The following is a 26,222-nucleotide window of genomic DNA, read 5'->3' on the forward strand; positions in this document are numbered from 1 at the left end:
AGGATCCGAACCTGTGAAACCTTGGACTGCTGAAGCTTAGTGTGTGAACTTAACCACTTGGCCACTGGGCTGGTTCCCCCTCCCGCCTTTTTTTTTTTTGCAGGGAAAGATTCACCCTGAGCTGACATCTGCTGCAAGTCTTCCTCTCTCTCTCTTTTTTTTCCTCCCCAAATTCTCAGTGCATGGTTGTATATCCCAGTGGTAAGTCATTTCTAATTCTTCTATGTGAGCCACTGCTACAGCATGGCAACTGACTGACAGGTGGTGTGGTTCTGCAACTGGGCTGCTGAAGTGGTGAGCACTGAACTTTAACTACTAGGCCATCAGGGCTGGCTTGTAGTGAATCTTTTTTTCCTTTTTGGTGAGGAAGATGGGCCCTGAGCTAACATCTGTTGCCAGTCTTCCTCTTTTTGCTTGGGGAAGATTGTCGCTGAACTAACATATTTTATGTGGGACACTGCCACAGTGTGGCTTGATGAGTGGTGTGTAGGTCCTGGCCTGGGATCTGAACCCTTGAACTCTGGGAGTGTGTGAACTTAACCACTATACCACCAGGCTGGCCTCAGTCATGAATCATTTTTTAGGTGTCACTGATTTTTCTCATCTGAATTCTTTAAAAGATCTTGTAACATGCAGTATAATATATGCTATATGCTTTTCATCAAGAAACAGTTTTTGAATTCCTGCTACTAAGCGGGTAAAACTTTTTGAGTGCCTGATACAAAGAGGTAAAAGTTAAGGTTGTTTTCTCACGGAGTTTTTTGCTGGGGTGAATAGGGCCTAGGCATAAGCTGTTAAATAGCAGTGTGAAATTCTCCTTTGAAACACTGTTGCCTGGCCTGGAGACTGCCGTCTGCTGGTTTAGTTCTCACTCTTCTTCATCTCTAAGGCAGCCTTCCTGCTTGAATTTGTCTCTGGGGAGTAGGATTTATGAAAAGAGACAGTTTGGGCAACATAGCAGAAATAGCAAGTAGCCATGATGATTATGGGTCTCCCTCGAGGGCTCAGGGAAACGACACGTGTTAGGCTTTTAGGTGTAGGGGACAGAACCGTGCTAAGGAGTTGGCAGGCGATGGACTCAGTTATCGTGGGCCCTGAGGAGGCAGCCTCAGGCTGATGGGCAGATGACATACTATTCTGGGACAGGATTTCAACCTGTACCCAGTGCTCCTGACTCCACTTCTCTGCTTCTCTCTTTGGCTGTTTTTCTTCCTTTGTTACTAGTGAACCAAGGTCTCACACTCAGATGGTTTCTGGTTGATCACTATCCTGGAGCTTTCACATAGAGGTTTTTGTGTGAGCATGTGCTTTCATTTCTCTTGGGTAAATGCCTGGGAATGAGGTTGCTCAGTTGCATGTGGTAAATAAGTATATATTTATCTTTATAACAAACTGCCAAACTTTTCCAAAGGGGCTGTAGCATTTGCTTTCTCACCAATGCTATGAGAGGTCTGGCTGCTCTGCAGCATTGGCAGACTTGATATTGTCAGGGTTATTGTGCTTATGGACCTACCTGTTTATTTCCACTTGACTAGGTTTGTGGTGGCATATTCTCTGGTTTTAATTTGCCTTTCCCTAGCGACTGGTGATGTTGAGCATCTTTTCACGTGTTTCTGTGGCATCTGGATACCTTCTTTGGTAAAGTGTTCAAATCTTTTTCCCGTTTTCTAAAAATTGAGTCATCTGTTTTCTTCCTGAAACGTGGAACATGTTTACAACATGTATTCTGGATACAAGTCCTTTATTAGGTATGTGGTTTGCAAATCTTGTCTCCTAGCCTGTGGCTTCTCTTTTTATTTTTTAAACAGTGTCTTTCAAAGAGCAGAAGCTTTCTTACTTGGATGAAGTCCAGTTTATCTTTTTTTTCTTTTATGGATCATATTTATGGTGTCATATTTAAGAAATCTTTCCCTAATCCAAATATCTATTCAACACTAACAGATAGTAACATGCAATTGTTAGTAAATTCTGTCGGGTCTTTCATTGAGTGTAATTTTCATTGAGTATCTGGTTTCTCAATATAATATTTTGAGTATAAGACACACTGTTTTTTTAAATGAACCACTAATAAAACTAAAAGAATATTTCACTTAAAGGGCTGGCCCCGTGGCCGAGTGGTTAAGTTCACATGCTCTGCTTTGGCAGTCCAGGGTTTGCTGGTTCGGATCCTGGGCCTGGACCTTCACACCGCTCATCAAGCCATGCTGTGGTGGTGTCCCACATAGAAGAACTAGAAGGACTTACAACTAGGATATACAACTATGTCCTGGGGCTTTGGGGAGAAGAAAAAGAGGAAGATTGGCAACAGATGTTAGCTCATGGCTAATCTTCCTCACCAAAAAGAAAAAAAGCCAAAAAGGTAGTTTTGGGAGGTGACTCCTGGAGCTGCAGTTCTCCTTTAAAAAGAACATTTCATTTAAACTGTGTTGCGCCATTGATCCATCAGTTGTAAGGTGTAGCCAGATTTTGGAGATACTAAAATATGAAAAAAAATGTATCTTAGAATCATTGAAATACGTTATTTTTTTAGTCTGGTTGGCTGCTGCCCTCACTTTATTATAGATCCTACTAGAAATGCTAGAACCTGGGGTTTTGTTAATTGCTGAGAAGGCAGTAGTATGTTGCTGAATGTGTTTGGGTGATTTCTCTGACCTATGACCCATGAGGGAAAACTGCATGAATAGGAGAGAGAGGATGACAGAATGTACAGAACTGGAATCTGTGTGTATGTGTGTCTGAGAGGGTGATCATGAGAGCACATATTTAGGAGGGATGGGAGTTGACCTGTGGCCACTGTGATAGCAAGAAGCAGTGTCGCAGAGTGAGGAGACCTCTGCCACCGCCAACAGAGGGAGCTTGAAGGAAGCCTCTCGTTGTTTAGGTCTTACTTTCCTCCCTGTGAGCCTAGGGCCGGGTGTTCTGTGGCTCACCAGCCCTGGGACCTGGAGACTCACGAGACCAAAGACTTCGCCACTCAGAGCATCACCACCCATCAGGTCTTACTGGCTGCTGGGGCAGAGTGCGCTCCTGAGTTGCCCAGCTGTTGTACACAAAGAAGTCTGTTCTTAGCCCAGGGTTGTTGAATTCCCCCATATTTGCCTTGAAGAGAACTCGAGCATCATTAGTGCAGTGTTCTGTGGCCTGAAACTTACCTCAGAATTATTCCTAGTGAGTTTAGGCACATCCCTCTTTCTTTACTGTTTGTCACATAGTTTACTAGATACTTGCATGTGCTGTCCATTTGGCTCCTACGTTCTCTAGGGATGGAGGAAATGAAAGACAGTAATGATGGGTTTAACAATTTGCAAGTTAGGTTATTTGTGGATAAGTTCCAGAGGTTGTAGAATTTGGATTAAAAACAATATTAGAACTAAGAGAAATAGGATGAGAAGGGGAGACAATAAGTTTCTCTTGCAGAGAATTAAGTGAGTTTATTTTAATTCAAAGCATAGGACTGAGTATGAGCACATCTCAGAGATACTGTGGGTTCACTTCCAGACCACCTCAATAAAGTGCATATTGCAATAAAGCAAGTCACATGAATCTTTTGGTTTCCCAGTGCATATAAAAGTTATGCTTACACTATACTGTAGTCTGTTAAGTGTGCAGTAGCATTATGTCTAAAAAAACTACATACCTTAAGTAAGCCATACTTTGTGGCCAAAAAATGCTGACCGTCATCTGAGCCTTCAGTGAGTCATGTTGAAACATTTCAAACAGTGTGAGAGTCACCAGATGTGACACAGACACGAAGTGAACAAATGCTGTTGGAGACGTGGCACTGGCAGAGCTGCTTGCTGCAGCGTTGTCATAGACTTCCAGTGTGTAAAACGCGGTATCTGGGAGGTGCAGCAGCACAAGGAAATGAGGTCTGGCTGTAATGAGATTCGTGGTTTCAGTGGATGGCTTGGAATGGGTTAGCAAACTGTGTTGTGGGCCATATCCTGTGTTTGTGCGGCGTACGAGCTAAGAAGAGTCATTCCATTTTTAAATGATTGAGAAGAATTCTGTTGTGTGACATGTGAAAACTGTATGAAGTTTGAGTTGATGTCTGCTGGGTTGCTGGCACAGAGCCACGTGCACAGATGCACATGTCATCAGGTGCTGGGGTCACCGCAGCAGCACTGAGGAGTTGCACAGGCTGCATTGGGTGGCCCACAGAGCCTGACAGGCTCACCCTGGCCTTTAAGGAAAAGCTTGCACTGGCTTAGAAAAAACACTGTTCCCTGAGGTGATAGTGGTAAGCTCCCTGGGGCCTTAGAAGAGAAGAGTCGCCCGTTTGTGAACCACAGGAGGCGCAGTACCTGATGGTTGTATTAAACTGTGCTCGACTTTCTTTTCTCTTAACAGAGATATCGGACAAAGCCATACTGTTGCAGCCTCTGTAGATACTCCACAAAAGTGCTTACTTCATTCAAAAACCACCTGCATCGCTACCATGAAGACGAAATTGACCAGGAGCTGGTGATCCCTTGCCCAAACTGTGTCTTCTCCTCTCAACCCAAAGTTGTGGGGAGACACTTCAGAATGTTTCATGCACCTGTTCGGAAAGTCCAGAACTACACAGTGAATATTTTAGGTGAAACTAAATCATCTAGGAGTGATGTGATAAGTTTTACATGTTTAAAATGTAACTTTTCAAACACTTTGTACTACAGCATGAAGAAGCATGTGCTGGTAGCCCATTTTCACTACTTAATTAACTCCTACTTTGGCCTGCGAACTGAGGAAATGGGCGAGCAACCGAAAACCGAAGATACCCTTTCTACTGAGAAGATGCCACCATCTGACAAGTATTACTGTAAAAAATGCAATGCCAATGCCAGCAGCCAGGACGCGCTGATGTATCACATTCTCACATCGGATATACACAGGGACTTGGAGAATAAGCTTAGGTCCGTGATTTCAGAACATATTAAGAAGCCTGGACTTTTGAAGCAAATGCATATTGCTCCCAAACCAGCTGCACATGTGGCCATGCCACCGCACACCAATGCTCCGGGCCTCCCAGCTACACCCCCTTGCTTTCACCTTGCCTTGCCACAGAACAGTCAGAGCCAAACCGTAGTCCAGCCAGTTCAGGGCACAGTGCAGCCCGTGACTGTGGCCTCAGCTGCGTCTGGAAGTGTCACCCATTCTCCGCCTGCCGTTGCCCAGTCCCGAGTGACTCTAGTCTCCAGCCCTCTGCCCGTGGGCCAGAGCAGCCTCACTCTGCCGCCCGCAGCTCCCCAGCCTGTCTTTCTTTCTCATGGAGTCCCACTTAATCAGTCAGCAAATCCTCCTGTGTTGCCCTTGAGTCAGCCAGTTGGACCTATAAATAAGTCTGTTGGAACTGGTGTCCTCCCGATAAACCAGACCATCCGCCCAGGGGTTTTACCCCTCAACCAGCCTGTTGGGCCTATTAGCAGACCAGTTGGGCCTGGAGTTCTTTCAGTAAACAGACCTGTTGGGTCTGGTGTCCTTCCTGTCAGTCCCTCTGTCACCCCTGGGGTTCTTCAGGCCGTCTCACCAGGGGTGATTTCTGTGAGTCGGACAGTCCCGTCAGGGGTCCTTCCTGCAGGCCAGATGACCCCTGCTGGGGTTATCCCTTCGGGACAGACAGCAACTTCTGGGGTTCTCCCTGCGGGCCAGATGGTGCAGTCAGGGGTTCTCCCCATTGGCCAGACGGCCCCATCGGGGATTCTCCCCACGGGGCTGACAGTCCCTTCACGGGTTCTCCCTCCTGGCCAGACGGTCCCCCTGAGGGTTCTCCCTGCAGGCCAGGTGGTCCCACCTGGGCTCCTTTCTCCCAACCACACAGTCTCGTCAGGTGTTCTCCCTGTGAACCAGGGTATTAATTCTGGTGTTCTTCAGCTCAGTCAGCCTGTGATGTCAGGAGTTCTTCCTATGGGCCAGCCAGTGAGGCCTGGGGTCTTGCAACTTAATCAGTCTGTGAATACCAAAATTCTGCCTGCAAATCAGTCAGTTAGACCCGGTGCTTCGCAAAACACCACTTTCCTCACGTCAGGCTCCATTCTCAGACAGCTGATACCTACAGGGAAACAAGTGAATGGGATTCCCACATACACCCTTGCCCCGGTGTCTGTCACTTTGCCCGTGCCACCTGGAGGTGTTGCGACCGTTGCCCCTCCCCAGATGCCCATCCAGCTCCTGCAGTCAGGCGCAGCTGCACATATGGGCAGTTCCGTGGCCAGCATGCCCTCCTCTCCAGTGGTAGTGAATACCACTCAGAATATGTTTGTTCAGGCCTCCTCATCTGTGGCAGAGGGGAGTCAGGCGCTCAAACAGGCAAAGCAATGGAAAACCTGCCCGGTTTGCAACGAGCTCTTCCCTTCCAACGTCTACCAGGTACACATGGAGGTGGCTCATAAGCACAGTGAATCCAAATCTGCTGAAAAGCTGGAGCCTGAAAAACTGGCAGCATGTGCACCGTTTTTAAAGTGGATGAGAGAGAAAACAGTTCGGTGTCTCTCTTGTAAATGCTTGGTATCGGAGGATGAGCTTATCCATCACTTACTCATGCACGGCCTGGGGTGCTTGTTCTGTCCGTGCACTTTCCATGATATTAAAGGTCTTTCAGAGCATAGTCGGACTATGCACCTAGGGAAGAAGAAATTACCCGTGGATTATAGTAACAAAGGCTTTCAATTGGATATTGATGCTAATGGCAACCTGCTGTTTCCCCATCTTGACTTCATTACCATACTGCCAAAGGAAGAGCTGGGGGAGCGGGAAGTCTACTTGGCAATACTAGCTGGGATACACTCCAAGTCGCTTGTCCCAGTGTATATTAAAGTGAGGCCTCAGACCGAGGGTGCGCCTGGGAGCCCCACCAAACAAGCCTTGACCTGCCCCTTCTGCTTTGGCACCTTTGTGACGACTGAGGCGTATGAGCTGCATTTGAAGGAGAGACACCACATCATGCCCACAGTCCACACGATCCTGAAGTCTCCGGCCTTCAAGTGCATCCACTGCTGTGGGGTTTACACTGGCAACATGACCCTGGCCGCCATCGCCATTCATCTGCTGCGCTGCCGGAGCGCTCCCAAGGACAGCAGCTCAGACCTTCAAGTCCAGCCTGACTTCATTGAGAACGGCGAACTGCTGCTGGTCAACGGCGAGGTGCTACACGACTCCAGTTTTTCTGTAAAGAGAAAGCTGCCTGAGGGCCACTTTGGGGCAGAAGACCAGAGGGATGGGGACGAGCGACCTGTCGTCATCCATGCTGATGCAGCCCCCTCTGCAGAAAAGGTGACGAGCGTCGTGCCTTTCAAAAGACAAAGGAATGAAAGCAGGACTGAGGGACCCCTTGTTAATGATGACGCTCTTCAAATTTTAGCATTAAATCCTAAAAAATATGAAGACCGTTCTTATGAAGAAAAAAAGCAGTTCCTTAGAGATTATTTCCACAAGAGACCGTATCCTAGTAAAAAGGAAATAGAACTGTTATCCTCACTCTTATGGGTGTGGAAAATTGATGTGGCTTCATTTTTTGGAAAAAGAAGATACATTTGCATGAAAGCAATAAAAAATCACAAGCCTTCTGTACTTTTAGGCTTTGATATGTCTGAACTTAAAAATGTTAAACACAGATTGAACTTTGAGTATGAACCACAAAACTTGTAAAAAATAATTAGGAAATCTAAAGTACTAGATAATTAGTAGTTTTTCCAATTGAGATTTTAAAAAATGTTATTTTCTTCACTGTATGTTGAACTAATCAATTTCAGTGGTCTTTATGCTGCTCTTTAGATTTATTTCAGGTGCTCAGAAAGACTTCTATATATAGAAGTGAATAGTTCTTTGAAATTTATTGTTTCCTGAAGTTTGATTTTGTAACAATTATTTTTAGTTTTTTCCTCTGTCATGTAAATTAAATCTTTTGATATTTCCTGCACGCCTTGTTTTCCTAGTAGTGTCAGTATTGGATGATTAAAACTGAAATCTACATGTTTGTTTTTTCATTTAAGGAAGTTTCAGCTTGTTTGAGATTACTTGATTAACTGCGACTTAAAGCATTGGTCCTCAGTTAGCTTCTCATGCAGCAGCAGTTGATACAGTAAATGTGTGTAGAGAAGTGAGTACCAGCCCCCGTGATGTGTATGGTTCCTTAAGGATGCACTGCGTTAACTTATGCTGATTTCTTCTTTGTGAGGTATTTGTTTATTAGATTATAATTTTGATTTACATTTTTTCAGGTATATCCTAACAGCTGTTTTTGATTATAACTCATAGGAAACCAAACATTTTCATTTAAAAAAAATTACTGAACCTGAAATCTGCTATTTAGCTCATAAGTCAAAAAGTTATTTTACAAATAAAGTAATTCTGTAGGTGCAGAAGTACTTTTCAGTGTAGACTTTCCCCTCTTTTTGATATGGTGATAGTCATTTTTCCATTCAAAGGTAAAACCATAAGTCTTAGTGCCTTTAGAATAAACACTGAAAACACACACACCAACTCTCCTCCTCACCTGACTGTCCATAAGCCAGTGAAAGGGAAGGGCCGTGTTCCTCAGGAATGAAGTTTTTACACCTGAGTGTGGACACTCACTGAAATGTAAGCTAGGTTTTCAGGGGACAAGGTGGAGTGACAAGTCCCCATGGCTGGCATATGAAATCTCGGATGGTTTCCTAGAGGGAAATGAATTTGTTTTGGAGAAATGGGCTTTTCCATAGTTCAGTTGTCCAGGTTAATGGGCCAGGATATTGCTAAAGAACGCCTTTGTATTACTCTCCTTTGGACAGTTAAACCTCGGTTGTTTTCACACAATATAAAATAACTTAAAGCACCAGAACAGGAATGGAGGCCAGCCCCTGTAGACCGGAAGTCAGGCTGCTGGTGACACACAGCAGAGGCGCCTGTCCAACGTATTCAGAGGATGTGACCGTCTCTGGGAAATAGATAACGTTGCTATATGGATTATAAAAAAATACAATACTCGCATGTAATTGCTATAATGTGCATTTTTGAGGCAGTTGTGAAACTGGTCTGTGATTGTTGGTGTACTCTGTTGTAAATTCAGAAAGAGCTTGTTGAAGTTTATTTTTTTTTTACCTATTGTTTTCAGAGTGTCTATTTTGAATTAAAATTTGTTATATTACTGCAAATACAACTGTTTAATTTTTTTGACAGTTAAAATGTCTCTGTGACTCAGGAATAATCTAAACAAGGATACAGATACCACATTTATTTTCTGAAGAACATTACTTGTCATTGTGAAAATAAGTCGGCATAATCCAAAAGGACTAATTAATTACCAGTGTCACAAAACAGATGTGGCTGGAGATGCTTGACGTGTCAGAAGAGGATGCTGGGGAGCCGGGAGCTTGCCTTGGTGGAGGCTGCTCGCCAGTGCTCGTGCCCGTGCGGGGAGGCCAGCTTTAGAGGTGCCGACAGGGACAGTCTGCTGTTTGCGTGGTTTCATCCCCCTTTAGTTCACATCAGTCAGGTTTCTGTTGGCGTTTTGAGCCTGATCATTCTTTGTTGGGGGTGACTGTCCTGTCCATTGTAGGAGCAGAACAGCATTCCTGGCCTCCACCCACTCCAGGTCAGTAGTATCTCTGCCCCCACTCCCCCAGGTGTGACAACCAAAAATGTCATTGCCAAGTGTTCCCTGGGGGGCACAGCCCTGACTAGACCCACTGTGTTAAAGGAATTCTGATTTTGAATTATATTTTAGTTGTCTTTCAGCTTGTGATGCTGAGTTTTTGTATGTTATGTTAGTTTACTGGTTATTAATTTTTTAGGTTCACAGATCAAAATTTGATATAAGCCGAGCTTCAAAAGCACATGTGGGAGTTCTTGCAAATATAGAAAATGAGTAAATTTATTATTTGAAAATAAAAAGCTAAACCATAGATGAATAGTTTAGTGGTGGGGGCTTTTTAAACTGATGTCTAAAAGATGATTAGAAATTGAGAGAGATGGAGGCAGTTCTTTTTTTATATGATGGTTACAAAACGTATATTTTAAAAATTTTTTTAGCAATGTAGCTTCAACTTTAAAAATGTTACGTATTTGAAGTCTAATTGAAATTTCAGTTAAAAACAAAATGTATTGTACTATTTTAGCTTCTTGAATTCTGTTACCCTTCTGTTTGGCAAATAGAAACCACATTTCATTTGTTGCAGCGAATAATAAATGACAGGCAATAATTCAAGAGGGGCCCCAAAACTTTTCATCCACAAAATAACAAAAATGAGAAGCCCCTTCACTACCCAAGCCTTTGTTAACTTTTTCTTTTGATTGCACTTCTCCCACCCGCATCGTGCTGTTTCCACAGTGGAACTCTGACTTCAGATCTTACACGACTTGGGAGCCAGTCTGTCAGCTTGCCTTAACAGAATGGAGGTCTCTAACTTAGTTGAGGGACCTGGACAAGCTGTCTTTGATTTCAGCCTCGTCCTAAGGCCCAGGAATGTTTTCTTTAAAATCTGCAGGTGAGTGAGGTGGAAAGGGCAGAGACAGGAGACGGCAGCCAGCAAAGTGTGGCCCCACAGCACTAAGGACAGCAGCCTCCCGAGTGTGAATCCCACACAGCGCGGGAGGATGCCTTCAGTTACTTCTGTAATGTGGCCACAGGGCAGACGTCTGGATGGCAGACGTCACCATGATGAAGGCATGGAGACCCGGGCAGGCGTGAAGCCAGGCAGACAGAAGCGGAGATGCCCATGTTCAAGGATGGTGTGCTGGATACAGAAGCAGCATTGGCACCACAGTCGAAGATGTGGCCCAAGAGCGTGAGGCTGGCATGGCATAGATGGTGTCAGTGCTGACAGGCGGGTGCTCTTCAAATCAGCCTACCAGGTTCACCATCCCTTCCTCCTTCACCTCCATCAAGATCAAACAAAACAGCCAGTCAGTGAAGGACCCTCGCTGGTCCACATACCACTAGATAGCCACAACAGCACAGACGGCACAGCTGCCATATCACCACCCTGGACTGGTATTTGTGGGCACAGATGTTTTTCTGGAGCTCTTCCGGGAACCACTGGTGCATGTAGTTAGCAGGAAAGGGCTGTGGCTCCTGCAACGCCTTCTGCCACCTTTTCGGTGTTGGGCACACACTATCCTTTCGTTCCATCTCCCTTGCTTTCAGAGCTAGCAACCCAGGCTTGGCCTGCAGTGGGTGAGCGTTCTCTGCAGCAGCAGTCACGTTCCTGCCACGAGCCCCAGGGGTGCACGGCGGGGCGGGGTGTCCCCCTCCTGTTAACTCTGTTAACCTGATGATGATTGCGCAGTTCTGTATTTCTTAACAGTTCGCTGAACAAAGCAACAGATAACGCTGACTAAGGAAAGAAAAGAAGAAAACAGCCCCAAAACGCTAACCTAGTTTTTACATTAGTTTTTAGGCAAGCCGTCCTAGTAAATAATAAACATTGATCAACTGTTTACTATTGCTAGGAAATAGGCTGAGTAGTAATAATAATGTCCTATGTATTCCTTACTGTGATCTCTGCACTGTTAGAAGAGTGATGATAACATTTTAACGTTCACAACAATCCTACAAAGTAAATGGTAGTATCCCATTTTACATATTAGGAAACTGAGGCACGGAGAGGTTAAATAAACTGTCCAAGGTAGGGAGCTACAGGGTGGAGAGAGCTGGGATGACAACTGGGTTGAAGCCCGGCTTCATGCTCTTAGTTGATGTATCGCCTCTATTCATGTAATACCCCACTTTGACCCATAATAACCATATGGTGTAAGTCTTAACTGCATTTTACAGATGAAGAAGAGAGTCCCTGCTGAACTTCCATCAATTAAGGAGTAAAAACTCCAGCCATGATATGCAGCGAGGAGACTTTTTAGCTTTAAAAACTGAAGCCAAATTCCATTCTCTCACCGGTTACTATAATTTTAATGTTCTGAAATCAATTCCCTTTCCCTGGTGGCGAGAGCCTGTTTCTAGCCCTCCTGCCTTCCTCGGTGGAAAGCTGCTCTTCGAGGCACACTTGCTGACGTACACTTCTGGAAGATAGGCAGTTGTTAAATCTCAGCTTTAGAATTTTTCTCATTTTTGATACTTTGTCCGAATTACTACTTAATCTTTAAAGTTATAAGTTTGAAAATAATTTTAGCAATAAAGACATTATATCGGGAAACTTTCACAGTCCGTGCAGTGAATGCACCATAAGAACATGCTGCTTAGAGCAGTACCCCGTCGTCACTTCTTTCAGATTCTAGGCTCAGGAGTTTCTTAATTTGTGATCCATGAGCCATCGGAGTAAAAAGTGTAAATGTCCACGAAAGCTAAAGTCTAGATTACATTCTCAGACTTTTCAGAATATGCAGCCAGAGTGAGACTTTACCTGTACCGTCAGCCTCGAAGACCTGTGATAATGAGCCATGAAAACAGCCTAAACTGTGTACTTGTTTGGGGTCTGCTGTCTGGGAGGGACAGCCTATAGGATAGAGTAAAATAAAAATAAAACTCGGTTGTATCTCACAGGGATCTTTAAGTCCACCGTATTGTCATGTTGAAAACAAATAGTAATAAAAGTCATTCACGCAAATGATCCAGCTACACAATTTGAGAGGAAAAGTACATATAATGCTACCCAGTAGTAGCTAAGGTTAGTTTTTCACAGCCTTTTAAAGAAGCTGCCCCCAAACCACTTTTCTTTATTCCGTTCATAAAATCATGAGCAATACGATTGTTTATTTTTAAACAAAAAAAATATGTAAAGTCCTTGTCAGAAGGGAAGCTTTTCCAATAAAAATTTAAAATTTTATTAATATTTAAATTATAAACCAAACTTCAGCAACCATATAGACAAACTGTTTACTGTGAATAAACAGACTGTGTGGTCATACTTTCAGATACAAATTCAGAATTAGTTGTCATGAATGAATATAGTTTCTCAGAGGTTAGTTTCTTACAGTTTACAATTCATGCTATGGAAAGTTTAATATAATGTTAAATCATTTATTATTTACCTAAAAGTAAGCTAGAGAAAACTGAATAACAGCAATGAATAATAAAGCTTTAATGGTTCAGTAGTTTTTCTTAAGACAATTTTTCTGTATAGATATATAGATATATTTTGAAAAGATAATACTATTAGTTGAGTTGTACAATCCACAAAAACAACACTTTTGCCAAAGTTTACAGATAAGTTGATTCATTTTGCTTCCCCAACTCCCTACCAAGCAGCGTTCAGAACTGGAAGACTGAAGACAGAGAAGATCCGACATCGAGCATGAAATAACGAGACTGAGAAGACAGCTGAAGATAAACTGAAAAGCCCACAGAACAACGTCAGACGTGGATGTGAATGTGATATCAAACTCAGACTGCGTCCCACAAATGCTGGGAAGAGTTTTCACGCCGAGTTCGATGTAAGGTCTTCTTGTTACAAGGAGAACTCATTACACTGGTTCTAAAAGGACGGGAGATTCATCCATGGTTTGCTGTTGTCTTGTGGAAGATGTCTTCTGAAAACAATGGGAAATTCCTAGGAGATCATTTTAAAGAAATTATGGATTTTTCAGGGAGGGTAATTTTGGGTTATTTTTAAAAACTAATTTTGTCTACATTTTATATGTGCTTTCAAACTTACACAAAAGAAGGAGGGCATGGTAACTGATGCAGGAACTTTTGAAACGCACTGGGGAAGCCCCAGTTCAGCCCTGCCACTCTAGTCGCAGGACTCCAGTACTAACAAGGCCTTTCAACCACGTTCAGTCCTCACATGAACACTCTTGTGATGTGACACATATGTCAGCCTAGCACCCTTAAGGATAAATTCAACCCAGTAAAGTTTTCTAGCCATATTCTAGCTATTGGCATTGTCAGTGTTTTGGCTTCTACATAACATTCTGTGTTCACTGACTTGATGACTGAAGGGAAAAGTTGAGTTACTAAAAATAGATGTGTTGCTACTGAAATGTTAAACATGGTATCAACACAATATTTTAAAAACGAAAATGAAAGACTTGGTGAATTCAGTATGAGATCTATTCAGTAATGAAGTTAGATTGTCTAGGGACATTACTATGTCTATACGTTCTTATCTGAGTTCCACTTAGCAACAAACCCTTAAATATATGTTTAGAACTGCACACTGTTGTTCAAATGAAATGTATCTTGTTTCCTGGATCAAAATACTTATCCATAATGTCTGAGGGACTTGGTATAATTTAAACAATATCCCCAATCGAGTTTTTCAATACTTAGTAAGTTCTGAATCTGAACTGTTTAACTTGCTCTGTGGCATCTGAGAATCTACACCAAGCTCCTGGCCCACAATCCTGCTTTTCTGTTTACAAAATGGCAGGGGGAGGTGGTTCCTTCTGTTTCACAAGAAATGGTCTCAATAGCATCACACGTTTCTTCCATGCACTAGGAATGGGGTCTTTGCCATTCCCGAGTGGCTGATCACCTGCTTCCTCGCAGCGACCTGCCTAGGGGTGGATTAGTTGGTGTCTGTACCTTGCTGTCCCACAGGGCTGCCAAAGCGGCTGCAAAAAACGACTGGATAGGCAGATTCAAAGAGTTTAGAGCACAGTATATTTTCAAGGGTGACCATACCAGTCTTTTTGCTTTCTAATATGAGGTCTACCTCAATCCAGATCTCTTGGTTGCATAACTCAGACTACTTAGGTTAGCATAAAAGTCTTGAGAGATTTTCTTTCCTTACACCTTTCTATGCATCCTCAATAGTCAGGTACCTTTGCCTTTGAGGATAAGCGATGTGCAGGAGAGACCACCAGGAAGACAGTGAATGATTAATTTTCTTTGATTTAAAATTTAATATTCATATATTAAAAAAATTAAGCTGCTACCTGCATTTGGTAATGTTATATTCTTCCAGTAGGGTTTGTTCCCTGTTAAAACACTATTTGTGTGCATACGCTAAGATTGTCAGCAACATATTTTATAAGTATTCCACTATAGGGAAGATACTGCAGACCTGCCTAAAGCAGTAAAGTATCTTTGGACCAAATGTCTCTGGGTATGTGCTATATACATCTGTCTGCGTATCAAAGCTTATATCGATTTAGATGAGGTGTCCAGTAGTAGAAAGATGCTAATAAAAATACAAAGGGAAGCTTAAGACCCAATAAGACAAGACAAAGTGCTTCAACTGTTGAACACATTCCTTGTGAGTTTATTTGTATCAACTTGAGTTTATTGGAATCTTTCAGAATGCATTACACACCTCAAGTTTGCCTCATTTCTGTGGCTTTAGGGTAAGTGTGTGGTACGCTTTCATTTACAAGATGTGCAGTCTCAGCAAATCTAAAATCTAAGCATAAAAGGGGAGCTAGAATAAGTGATTCCGACTACATAATTCTGAATAAATGTGGTCTTCATTACTATATTACATATGGTAGGTTTCTGAAATTTGTCAGAAACAGGCATTAATGTTGGATGAAAAGAGCTCAAATGAATCAGTCCATCAATGGAGACAACAGTGAGTGTGACGTCGTTGGTCCTTTATTGTGTCAGTCCCCTTGTCGGGTCTCTTCACCAGATCCCCACGTGCGCTGGTGTCACAGTGCCACAGACTGAGAGCATGATCTGCCCTGTGCTCGCATCTCCACCTGATCCCCACGTGCGCCGGTGTCACAGTGCCACAGACTGAGAGCGCGACCTGCCCTGTGCTCGCATCTCCACCTGATCCCCACGTGCGCCGGTGTCACAGTGCCACAGACTGAGAGCGCGACCTGCCCTGTGCTCGCATCTCCACCTGATCCCCACGTGCGCCGGTGTCACAGTGCCACAGACTGAGAGCGCGACCTGCCCTGTGCTCGCATCTCCACCTGATCCCCACGTGCGCCGGTGTCACAGTGCCACAGACTGAGAGCGCGACCTGCCCTGTGCTCGCATCTCCACCTGATCCCCACGTGCGCCGGTGTCACAGTGCCACAGACTGAGAGCGCGACCTGCCCTGTGCTCGCATCTCCACCTGATCCCCACGTGCGCCGGTGTCACAGTGCCACAGACTGAGAGCGCGACCTGCCCTGTGCTCGCATCTCCACCTGATCCCCACGTGCGCCGGTGTCACAGTGCCACAGACTGAGAGCGCGACCTGCCCTGTGCTCGCATCTCCACCTGATCCCCACGTGCGCCGGTGTCACAGTGCCACAGACTGAGAGCGCGACCTGCCCTGTGCTCGCATCTCCACCTGATCCCCACGTGCGCGGTGTCACAGTGCCACAGACTGAGAGCGTGACCTGCCCTGTGCCCTGGGAGCTGACTCTTTCCTGCACATGTACACGTGTGTTATTACTGCACACATGCATGTAACCCCCGTTCTGTCCCTGGGAGCAGTGGCACCAGGAGCAGTGAGCATACCTAGGGCCCAGATCTTGGCTTCTAAACACAATTCTCCACAGAAGGGAATCAGAGCTTCTTGAAGAAAAGCCTTACTTTAGGTCTGAGGCAGGAAAACTATAAACATGAAACATCTTGTTGAACCAGAAAGTGAGAATGTGCTTCGAAGAATGATGGGGGAATGTGAAAAAGATATGCAAACCAGCTTTAAGAGACTCCCACTAGCCAAATATGGAACATTTGGACATCAAAATAAATAATGATGTAATGGATTGTAACTCATTGAATGATATAGGAATCCATGGGTTTATACTGATATCAATGACTTGAAAATTTGATGAGGAATGCGGTATTTCTATAGTCTCAAAATACATCCCTACAAAATACTTCATATTACTAAGGAGAGAAAAGCTTGGGAGGCCCGCAGATGCCACCTTGATGAAGTGGTCAGTGAGTGGACATCATCAGTAATGGGACAGATCAAAATGGTGTGCCGCCTGTTAGAATGTATGAAGAAGATGCCATTGCTTCTGCAATTGTTCTTGCCAAGGGGATGTCACCTGAGCTATCCTCAGACAAAACCGAATTACAAGATAACTAGCCTGTAACCTTCGGAGGTGTCAAGGACATGAAAATCAAGGAAAGACTGAGGAACTGTTCCAGACTGAAGGATACTGAAGACAACTAACTGCAACGAGTGATTCTGAACTGGTCCTTTTACCATAAAGGGCATTATTGAGGCAGCTGGCAAAGCAGGAATGAGGTGAAAGATCAGGCAGTAGTAACATAATGTTAACTTCTGCATTCTTTTTGTCACCATAGGGGATTTTATAATAATAAAAGTAGAAAAAATCCAGTGCTAGGAGCCAGGATATTTGGGCTCTCACTTATTTTTTATTTTACTGAGGTATAATTGACATATAACATTATCTTAGTTTCAGGTGTACAACATAATGATTTGATATTTATATATATTGCAAAATGATCACCACAATAAGTGTAGTTAAAATCTATCACCATTCATAGTCACAATTTTTTTTTTCTTTTGATGAGGACTTTTAAGATGTAATCTCTTAGCAAGCATCAAATGTGCAGCACAGTATCATTAACTGTGATCACCGTGCTGCACAGGACACTCCAGGACTCATTTACTTCATACTTGGAAGTTTGCACCTTTGACCACCTTCACCCATTTTTCCCCACCCCCCAGTCCCTGCCTCTGGCAACCACCAATCTCTTCTCTGTATCTATGACCTTGGTGTTTTTTTTTTTTCTTGAGGAAGATTAGCCCTGAGCTAACATCTGCCTCGAATCCTCCTCTTTTTGCTGAGGAAGATTGTTGCTGAGTTAACATCTGTGCCCATCTTTCTATATGTGGGAGGCCCGCCACAACATGGCTTGATAAGCTGTGTGTAGGTCTTTGCCTGGGATCTGAACCAGCGAACCCCGGGTCACTGAAGCGGAGCACAGAAACTTAACCCCTACACCATGGGGCCAGCCTCAGGTTTTGTTATGTTTAATTCCACTTATAACTGAGATCACATGGCATTTGCCTTACCCTTTTTGACTTATTTCACTTAACATAATGCCTTCAATGTCCATCTGTGTTGTTGCAAATGACAAGATTTCATTCATTTTTATGGCCGAATAGTATTCTATTGTATGTATATATGCCACATTTTCTTTATCCATTCATCCATCAATGGACACTTAAGTTGTTTCTATGTCTTGGCTATTGTAAATAATGCTGCAATCTACATAGGGGTGCATATATCTTTTTGAATTACTGTTTTCATTTTCTTCAGATAAATGCCCAGAAGTGGAATTGCTGGATCATATGGTAGTTCTATTCTTAATTTTTTGAGGAAACTCCATACTGTTTTCCATAGTGGCTGCACAAGGTTACATTCCAAACAACAGTGCACGAGGCTTCCCTTTTCTCCACATCCTCATCAGCACTTGTTATTTCTTGTCTTTTTGATAATAGCCATTCTAAAAGGTATGAGGTGATATCTCATTGTGATTTTGATTTGCATTTTCCTGATGATTAGTGATGTAGAGCATATTTTCATGTACCTGTTGGCCATTTGTATGTCTTCTTTGGAAAAATATCTATTCAGATCTTCTGCCCAAGTTTTAATTGGTTTATTTTTTGCTATTGAGTTGTATGAGCTTTTTATATATTTTGGATATGAACCCCTTATCAAATATATGACTTGCAAATATTTTCTCCCATTTGGTAGGTTGCCTTTTCATTTTGTTGATTTCCTTAGCTGTGCAGAGCTTTAGTCCCACTTATTTTTGCTTTTGTTGCCTTTGCTTTTGAAGTGAGATCCAAAAACTCATCACCAAGACCATTGTCAAGGATCTTACTGTCTAGGAGTTTTATGGTTTCAGGTCTTACACTCAAGCCTTTAAGCCACTTGGTTAATTTTTGTGTATGGTGTAAGACAGTAGTCTAATTTCATTCTTTTGCATTTTGCTGTCCACTTTTCCCAACACCAGTTATTGAAGAGACTTTCCTTTCCCTACTGTATATTCTTGGCTCCTTTGTCATAAATTAGTTGACTATATATGCATAGATTTATTTCAGGGCTCTCTATTCTGTTCCATTGGTCTATGTGTCTGTCTCTATGCCAAAACCATACTCTTTTGATTACTGTATCTTTGTAATAGTTTGAAACCAGATAGCGTGATGCCTCCAGCTTTGGTCTTCTCAAGATTGCTCTGGCTATTTGGTGTCTTTTGTAGTTCTGCACAAATTTTAGGATTGTTTGTTCTGTTTCTCTGAAAAATGCCATTAGACTATTGATAGGAATTGTACTGATTCTGTAGATTGCTTTGAGTAGTATGGGCATTTTAACAATATTAATTTTTCCAATCCATGAGCATGAACTATCTTTCCATTTATTTGTGTCTTCTTCAATTTCTTTCATCAATGTCTTATAGTTTTCAGTGTACAGGTGTTTCACCTCCTTGGTTAAATTTACTCCTAGGTATTGTATTCTTTTTGATGCAGTTGTAAATGGGATTGTTTTCTTAATTTCTCTGATAGTTTGTTATTAGTGTATAAAAGTGAAACTTTTTTTATATTGATTTTGCATCCTGAAACTTTACTGAATTCATTTGTTAGTTCTATCAGTTTGTGGTGCCTTAGGGGTTTTCTACATATAATATCATGTCATCTGCAAATAGTGACAGTTTTACTTCTTTCTTTCCAATTTGGCTGCCTTTTATTTCTTTTTCTTGCCTATTGGCTCTGACCAGGACTTCCAATACTATGCTGAATAAAAGTGGCAAGAATGGACATCCTTGTCTTGTTCCTATCTTACAGGAAAAGCTTTCAATTTTTCACCATTGAATGTGATGTTAGCTGTGGACTTGTCATATGTGGACTTTATTATGTTGAGGTACATTCCCTCATACCCACTTTGTTGAGAGTTTTCATCATAAATGAATGTTGAATTTTATTAAATGCTTTTTCTGCATCTACTAAGATGATAGTATGATTTTTATCCTTCATTTTGTTAATGTGGTGTATAAGATGGATTGATTTGCAGATGTTGAACTATCCTTGCATCTCTGGAATAAAACCCACTTGATCATGGCGATCCTTTTAATGTATCATTTAATTCAATAATCCAATTGTTGATTTGATTTGCTAATATTTTGGTGAGGATTTTTGCATCTATGTTCATCAGGGATATTGGCCTGTCATTTTCTTTTCTTGTGGTTTCCTTGTCTAGTTTTGGTATTGAGATAATGCTGAAATGAGTGAAATGAGTTTGGAAGTGTTCCCTCCTCTTCTAGTTTTTGAGAGAGTTTGAGAAGGATTGGTACTAATTCTTCTTTAAATGTTTTGGTAGAATTCACCAGGGAAGCCATCTGGTCCTGGACTTTTTGTTGGAAGGTTTTTCGTTACTGATTCAATCTCCTTACCAGTAATTGTTCTATTCAGATTTTCTATTTCTTCATGATTCGGTCTTGGGAGATTGTATGTTTCTAGGAATTTATTCATTTTTTCTAGGTTGTCCAATTTGTTGGTGTATAATTCTTCATAGTAGTCTCTTATGACCTTTTATAGTTCTGTGGTTATCAGTTGTAATGTCTCCTCTTTTATTTCTGATTTTATTTATTTAAGCCCTGTCTCTTTTTTTCTTGGTGAGTCTAGTTTGTCAATTTTGTTTATCTTTTCAAAAAACCAGCTCTTAATTTCCTTTTTTGATTTTATTTTATTTTTTATTTTTTGAGGAAGATTAGCTCTGAGCTAACTACTGCCAATCCTCCTCTTTTTGCTGAGGAAGACTGGCCCTGAGCTAACATCCATGCTCATCTTCCTCTACTTTATACGTGGGACGCCTACCACAGCATGGCTTTTGCCAAGCGGGCCATGTCTGCACCTGGGATCTGAAGCCGTGAACTCTGGGCTGCTGAGAAGCGGAACATGTGCACTTAACCACTGCACCACCGGGCCGGCCCCCAGCTCTTAGTTTCATTGATCTTTTCTATTGTCTTTGTAGTCTCTACTTCATTTATTTCTGTTCTGATCTATGTTATTCCCTTCTTTCTACTAACTTTGGGCTTCATTTGCTTTTCTTTTTCTAGTTCCTTTAGGTGTAAAGTTAGGTTGTTTATTTGATATTTTTTCTTATTTCCTGAAGTATGCATTTATCACTATGAACTTCCCTCTTAGAATTGCTTTTGCTGCGTCCCATAAAGTTTGGTATGTTGTATTTCCATTTTCATTTGTCTCAAGGGTATTTTTTGATTTCTCCTTTGATTTCTTAAGGGACCCACTGGTTATTCAGTAGCATGTTGTTCAATCTCCACATATTTGTGAATTTTCCAGGTTTATTTTTATAATTGACTTCCAGTCTCATACCATTGTGGTTGAAAAAGACCCTTAATATGATTTCAATCTTTATTAAGTTTATTAAGACTTGTTTTGTGGCCTAACATATGATCTATCTTCGAGAATGTTGCATGTGCACTTGACAAGAATGTGTATTCTGCTGCTTTTAGATGGAATGTTCTGTATATATCTATTAAGTCCGTCTGGTCTAATGTGCCATTTAAGGCTGATGTTTCCTTATTGATTATCTGTCTGGATTATCTATCCGTTGATTTAAGTGGGATGTTAAATTCCCCTACTATTATTATATTACTGTCTATTTCTCTTTTAGGCCTGTTAATATTTGCTTTATGTATTTAGGGGCTCCTATGTTAGGTGCATAAATATTCACAAACATTCTATCTTCTTGTTAGATTAACCCCTTTACCATTATATAATGCCCTTCTTTGTCTTTTATTACAGTCTTTGTTTTACAGTGCATTTTGTCTGATATAAGTGTAGCTACCCCAGCCTTCCTTTGGTTTCCATTTGCATGAAACATCTTTTTCCATCCCTTCACTTTCAGTCTGTGTGTGTCCTTATCTCTCAAGGTGAGTCTCTTGTAGGCATCTATAGATGGCTCTTGGTTTTTTTAATCCGTTTTCCACTCTATGTCTTTTGATTGGAGCATTTAGTCCATTACAGTTAAAGTAATTGTTGACAGTATGCACTTATTGCCACTTTGTTAATTGCTTTCTGGCTGTTTTGTAGCTTCCCTTTGTTCTTTTTCTTCCTTTGTGTCTTGATGACTTTCTTTAGTGTTATGCTTAGATTCCTTTCTCACTATCTTTTGTCTATCTTCTACAGGTTTTTGCTTGGTGGTACCATGAGACATACATATAACAACCTATATTTATAATAGTCAATATTTTAAGTTGATAACTTAAGTTTGATCACATTCTAAAGCTCTACATTTTTACTCCCTTTCCCCACATTTTATGTTTTTGATGTCACCTTTTACATCTTTTTATCTTGTGTATCCCTTAACTAGTTATTGTAGTTATAGTTCTTTTTACTACTTTTGTCTTTTAACCTTCATACTAGCTTTGTAAGTGATTAATCCACTACCTTTCCTATATATTTACTTTCACCAGGGAAATTTATACTTTCATATGTTTTCTTGTTACTAATTAGCACTCTTTCTTTTCAGCTTATAGAAGTTGCTTTAACATTTCTTGTTAGGTTGGTCTAGTGGTGATGAATTCCTTTAGCTTTGCTCGTCTGGAAAACTCTTTATCACTCCTTCGATTCTGAATGATAACCTTGCTGGATAGAGTATTCTTTGTTGAAAGTTTTTTCTTTCAGCACTCTGAATATATTGTGCCACTCCTTCTGGCCTGGAGAATTTCTGCTGAAAAATCTGCTGCTAGTTTTTTGGGGGTTCCTTTGTACATAACAAGTTGCTTTTCTTTTGCCACTATTAAGATTTTCTCTTAGTCTTTAACTTTTGACATTTTCATTATAATGTGTCTTGGTGTGGGTCTCTTTGGGTTCATCTTATTTGGCACTCTCTGGCTTCCTGGATCTGGATGTCTGTTTCCTTCCTTAGGTCAGGGAAGTTTTCAGCCGTTATTTCTTTAGATAAGTTTTCTGCCTCTTTCTCTCTCTTTTCACCTTCTGGGACCGCTATAATGTGAGTGTTGGTCTATTTGATGTTGTCCTATAAGTCTCTTTAGGTATCTTCACTTTTTTTGATTCTTCTTTTTGATCCTCTGATTGGGTCTGTTCCACTGCCCTGTCTTCAAGTTCACTGACCCTTTCTTATGCTTCATCTGGTCTGTTGTTGAAACCCTCTAGTGTTTTTGTTCAGTTCAGTGATTATATTCCTCTGCTCTGTGACTTCTATTTGGTACTTTCTTAAATTTTTTATCTCTTTGTTGAAATTCTCGTTGTGGTCATCCATTCTTCTCCTGAGTTCAGTGAGCATCTTTATGAGCATTACTTTGAATTTTTTTTTTTAAAGATTGGCACCTGAGCTAACGTGCTGCCAATCTTCTTTTTTCCTTCTTCTTCTCCCCAAAGCCCCCCAGTACATAGTTGTATATTCTAGTTGTAGGTCCTTCTAGCTCTGCTATGTGGGACGCCACCTCAGCATGGCTTGATGAGCAGTGCTAGGTCCGTGCCCAGGATCTGAACCCATGAAACCTTGGGTTGCTAAAGCGGAGTGCGTGCACTTAACCACTCGGCCATGGCGCCAGCCCCGACTTTGAATTCTTTATCAGGTAAATTACTTATCTCTATTTCACTAAGGTTTTCCCTGAGGCTTTGTCTTGTTATTTCATTCGGAACATATTCCTTTGCTTTCTCATTTTGCTGGACCACCTTGTCTGTTTCTATGCATTGGGTGAAGCAGCCACCTCTCCCACTCTTGAAGGAGCAGCCCTGTGTAGGAGATGAACCCTGTCGTTCAGCCCTGCCCTAGCACTTGGTGGTCTCGCAAACCTTTGTGATTGTCCAAGCTACCTATTTTAATAGCTCCAGTTGTTGAGGGTTTGCCAAGACCTGTCAATGTCCCAAAGGGGAAGATCTCAGTCAGTCAGCACCTACATTCAGGCTGATTTGAAACCAGATCCTCAGGCAGCAGCTTTTAAAGTATGCAAGTAGATACAGCCCTGCAAGATTGCAGGCATAAGCCCTGCTGGCCACCAGATGTGGTGACCTGGCGATGTCCCTTGCGCAACAGTCGTAAACATCAGGGCCCCAGACAGGTGCATAAACTGTTATCTGGGAGGCACTGGTGAGCTGTGGTGAGGCCAAGGGAGAGGACAACCATGGCGCCCCTGGCTTATGTTCCTTGAGAGCCCCTCTGTAGGTCTCTAGCTGTGTGCCAGACAGATGCCTGCCCCTCACACCAGAGCCCCCAGCAAGCACACAGGCCCTCTCCTCAGAAAGACTGAGCTGTGTTTCAGCCTGCTGCCTGGGCAGTGCCCTGGGGATCATGGTCTCACAAGAGCTCTCTCTCTGTCAGAGCTATCTCTGACAACCCCATGGGACCCATGAACGCAAGCCCCCAAGCTGTGAGAGCCAGGGGGTCAAGGGGTGTCCCCTGGGCAGCAGCCACAAAACACAGGGCACCGGCTGTGTGTAAAAGCTCCCCTGTGAGACACGCTGGTGCTGTGGAGCACAGCAGAGGGAACACGTGAAGATCCATATCTTCACCCTCTGAGGAAGAAGAAAAAAATCCAAAAATGGAGGCACTTGCCAGCTTTAGCGAGGCAGAGAGAGTGTGCCAAAGTGGCGCCTGCCAGTGCCCCTGTCCCAGAGAGAATCCCAACAGGCCTGGCCCCTCAGGCCGATGATTTAAGGTTAGCAAATGAATCTCCTTCAAATATAGTCTGGGCACTTTCCAGCGGCTGCTCTGCACTGGGCCCTGGGGCAGTGCATCTGCACGCAAGCCTTTAAGAGGCCTTTCTCAGTTTGCTGCAGCCCTTTGGGGCTTGTGGACATGAGCCCTGTTGGTTTTCAAAGCCCAATGTTTTGGGGGTTTGTCTCTCAGGTGCAGGCCTTGAAAGGTGGGTGGGGTGGCTGATGTGGGTTAAGAGAGCTTGCTCCCTGGGGAGGAGCCCCGGGTGTGCGACTTTCCTCCTTACTGCAGGTCACCGCGCTTGGGCGGGGTCTTGGCGAGACCGCCTCGGCCTCTCCTACCTGCTGCGATGGGGCCTCTTCTCGTTTGTCAGGATGAAGCGGCTGCTCAGCTAGTTTCCAGGTCTTCCTGTAGATTCCGTGAGTCTGTGGGAGGAGGTGAGTTCAGGACCCTCCATGTCGCCGTCCTGAACCACCCCCTCCCAGTCCCAGATCTTGGCAGCTGTGCTGGGCTCTCTAGGAGAATGTCCTCCTTAGGAGGAAATTGAAACCAGGGTTCCTAGGGCATCAGTTTGGTGGCTGACTCCTCAGCTTTTTTGCTATACTTGCAACTTTTCCATAAAGTTGTTTCAAAAGAAAAAAAGAACTTCAAAATGTTCATGTCCTTTGATTCAGTGATTTCATTTCTAGGAATCTGTCCTAAGGAAATATCAGAAACCTAAGCCCAGATGTATGTATAAAGCTTCTGTACTTTTTGTAATATGAAAACTAACCCACTATCAGGAAAATGGAAACTCAGTTTAGGTATATCCATATTTTGCAGCTATTAAACATACTGTTCTGGAAGAATTTTTGTTGCCATGGGAACATTGTCGTGACATATTACATGAGAAAGCAGGATGCACAATCCTGCGTGGTTTCTCCCTTACTTGTCTAGTATCCATCGAGTTCTGCAGAAACGCCTCAGTGGGAACAGTGATTCTCTGCTGGGATTACTGCTTCCTTATACATGATATTGCTCAAACTTTCCAGAATGAGCATATATAATTTTTATAACAAGAAGAAAAAGTAAGGTTAAAAAAACCAAATGACGCCCTTGTCTCCCGGAACCTTCCAGAGATTTCCAAGGTGTCATGACACCCCCGGTCCTGTAGCCACACAGCAGTCCTGGGTTTATCTCTGTTGCCCTCAATTGCTTCATTTACTACTTTTTTTAAAATGGAAGAATCTATATTTTTTCTGACTACAGAATTGATCGCTTGCATTTTCCTGAAAACCTCAAAGAGTTAGAAAGGAGAAGTCCAAAACCCCATCCCCGAGACAGCCTGTTGTGGTGCATGGCCTTGGGTTTTGTGTCCACACTGTGTTTGGTTTCAGGGCTCCCCTGTCTGGACCTACGGGCCCTCCTTCCTTGGGGCTCTGTTTCTGTGACCCGCATGTGCTGAAGCACTTTGTGGGCAGTCTGGGCTGGTGCTTTAGAAGACAAGGGGCAAAGACAGGCAGTGTGGTCAGAACGTCGGAGCAGCATGACGATGCCTTCTGTGAGCTTCTGTGCGTGGTTCCGACTTCTCGTGGTGCCTAGGGCTCCCGGCCTGGACACCCACAGGGGCTCGATGGAGATCAGGTGCCGGGGGGGGACTGTTTGGATGGCCCCACATCTGTGCCAGTTCTGTGTGGTGGCAGGAATGTCAACTTTGAGTCAGAACACCCTGGGTTTGTGTCGGCCACACGCAGCTGAGTGAC

The 26,222-nt window shown here is 42.9% G+C and overlaps 1 protein-coding gene and 1 pseudogene across 6 annotated transcripts in view; one reads left to right on the forward strand and one right to left on the reverse strand.

The window, feature by feature from the left end:
* The window catches only part of ADNP2 (ADNP homeobox 2), a 36,845-nt gene extending 27,735 nt beyond the window's left edge, over positions 1 to 9,110 (forward strand). For all 6 annotated transcript variants that reach the window (XM_070628003.1, XM_070628001.1, XM_070628002.1 and 3 more), the window contains one exon: positions 4,351 to 9,110. In XM_070628003.1, the coding sequence (XP_070484104.1) occupies positions 4,351 to 7,626 (3,276 nt within the window). In that variant the 3' untranslated portion in view covers positions 7,627 to 9,110. The remainder of the gene's footprint in view (positions 1 to 4,350) is intronic.
* A 312-nt stretch (positions 9,111 to 9,422) lies between these two features.
* Positions 9,423 to 11,135, reverse strand: LOC139084617 (phosphatidylinositol N-acetylglucosaminyltransferase subunit C-like; annotated as a pseudogene).
* Between the last annotated feature and the right edge of the window lie 15,087 nt (positions 11,136 to 26,222).

This window comes from Equus przewalskii, chromosome 7, assembly GCF_037783145.1.
Source record: "Equus przewalskii isolate Varuska chromosome 7, EquPr2, whole genome shotgun sequence".
NCBI classification, from domain to species: Eukaryota; Metazoa; Chordata; class Mammalia; order Perissodactyla; family Equidae; genus Equus; species Equus przewalskii.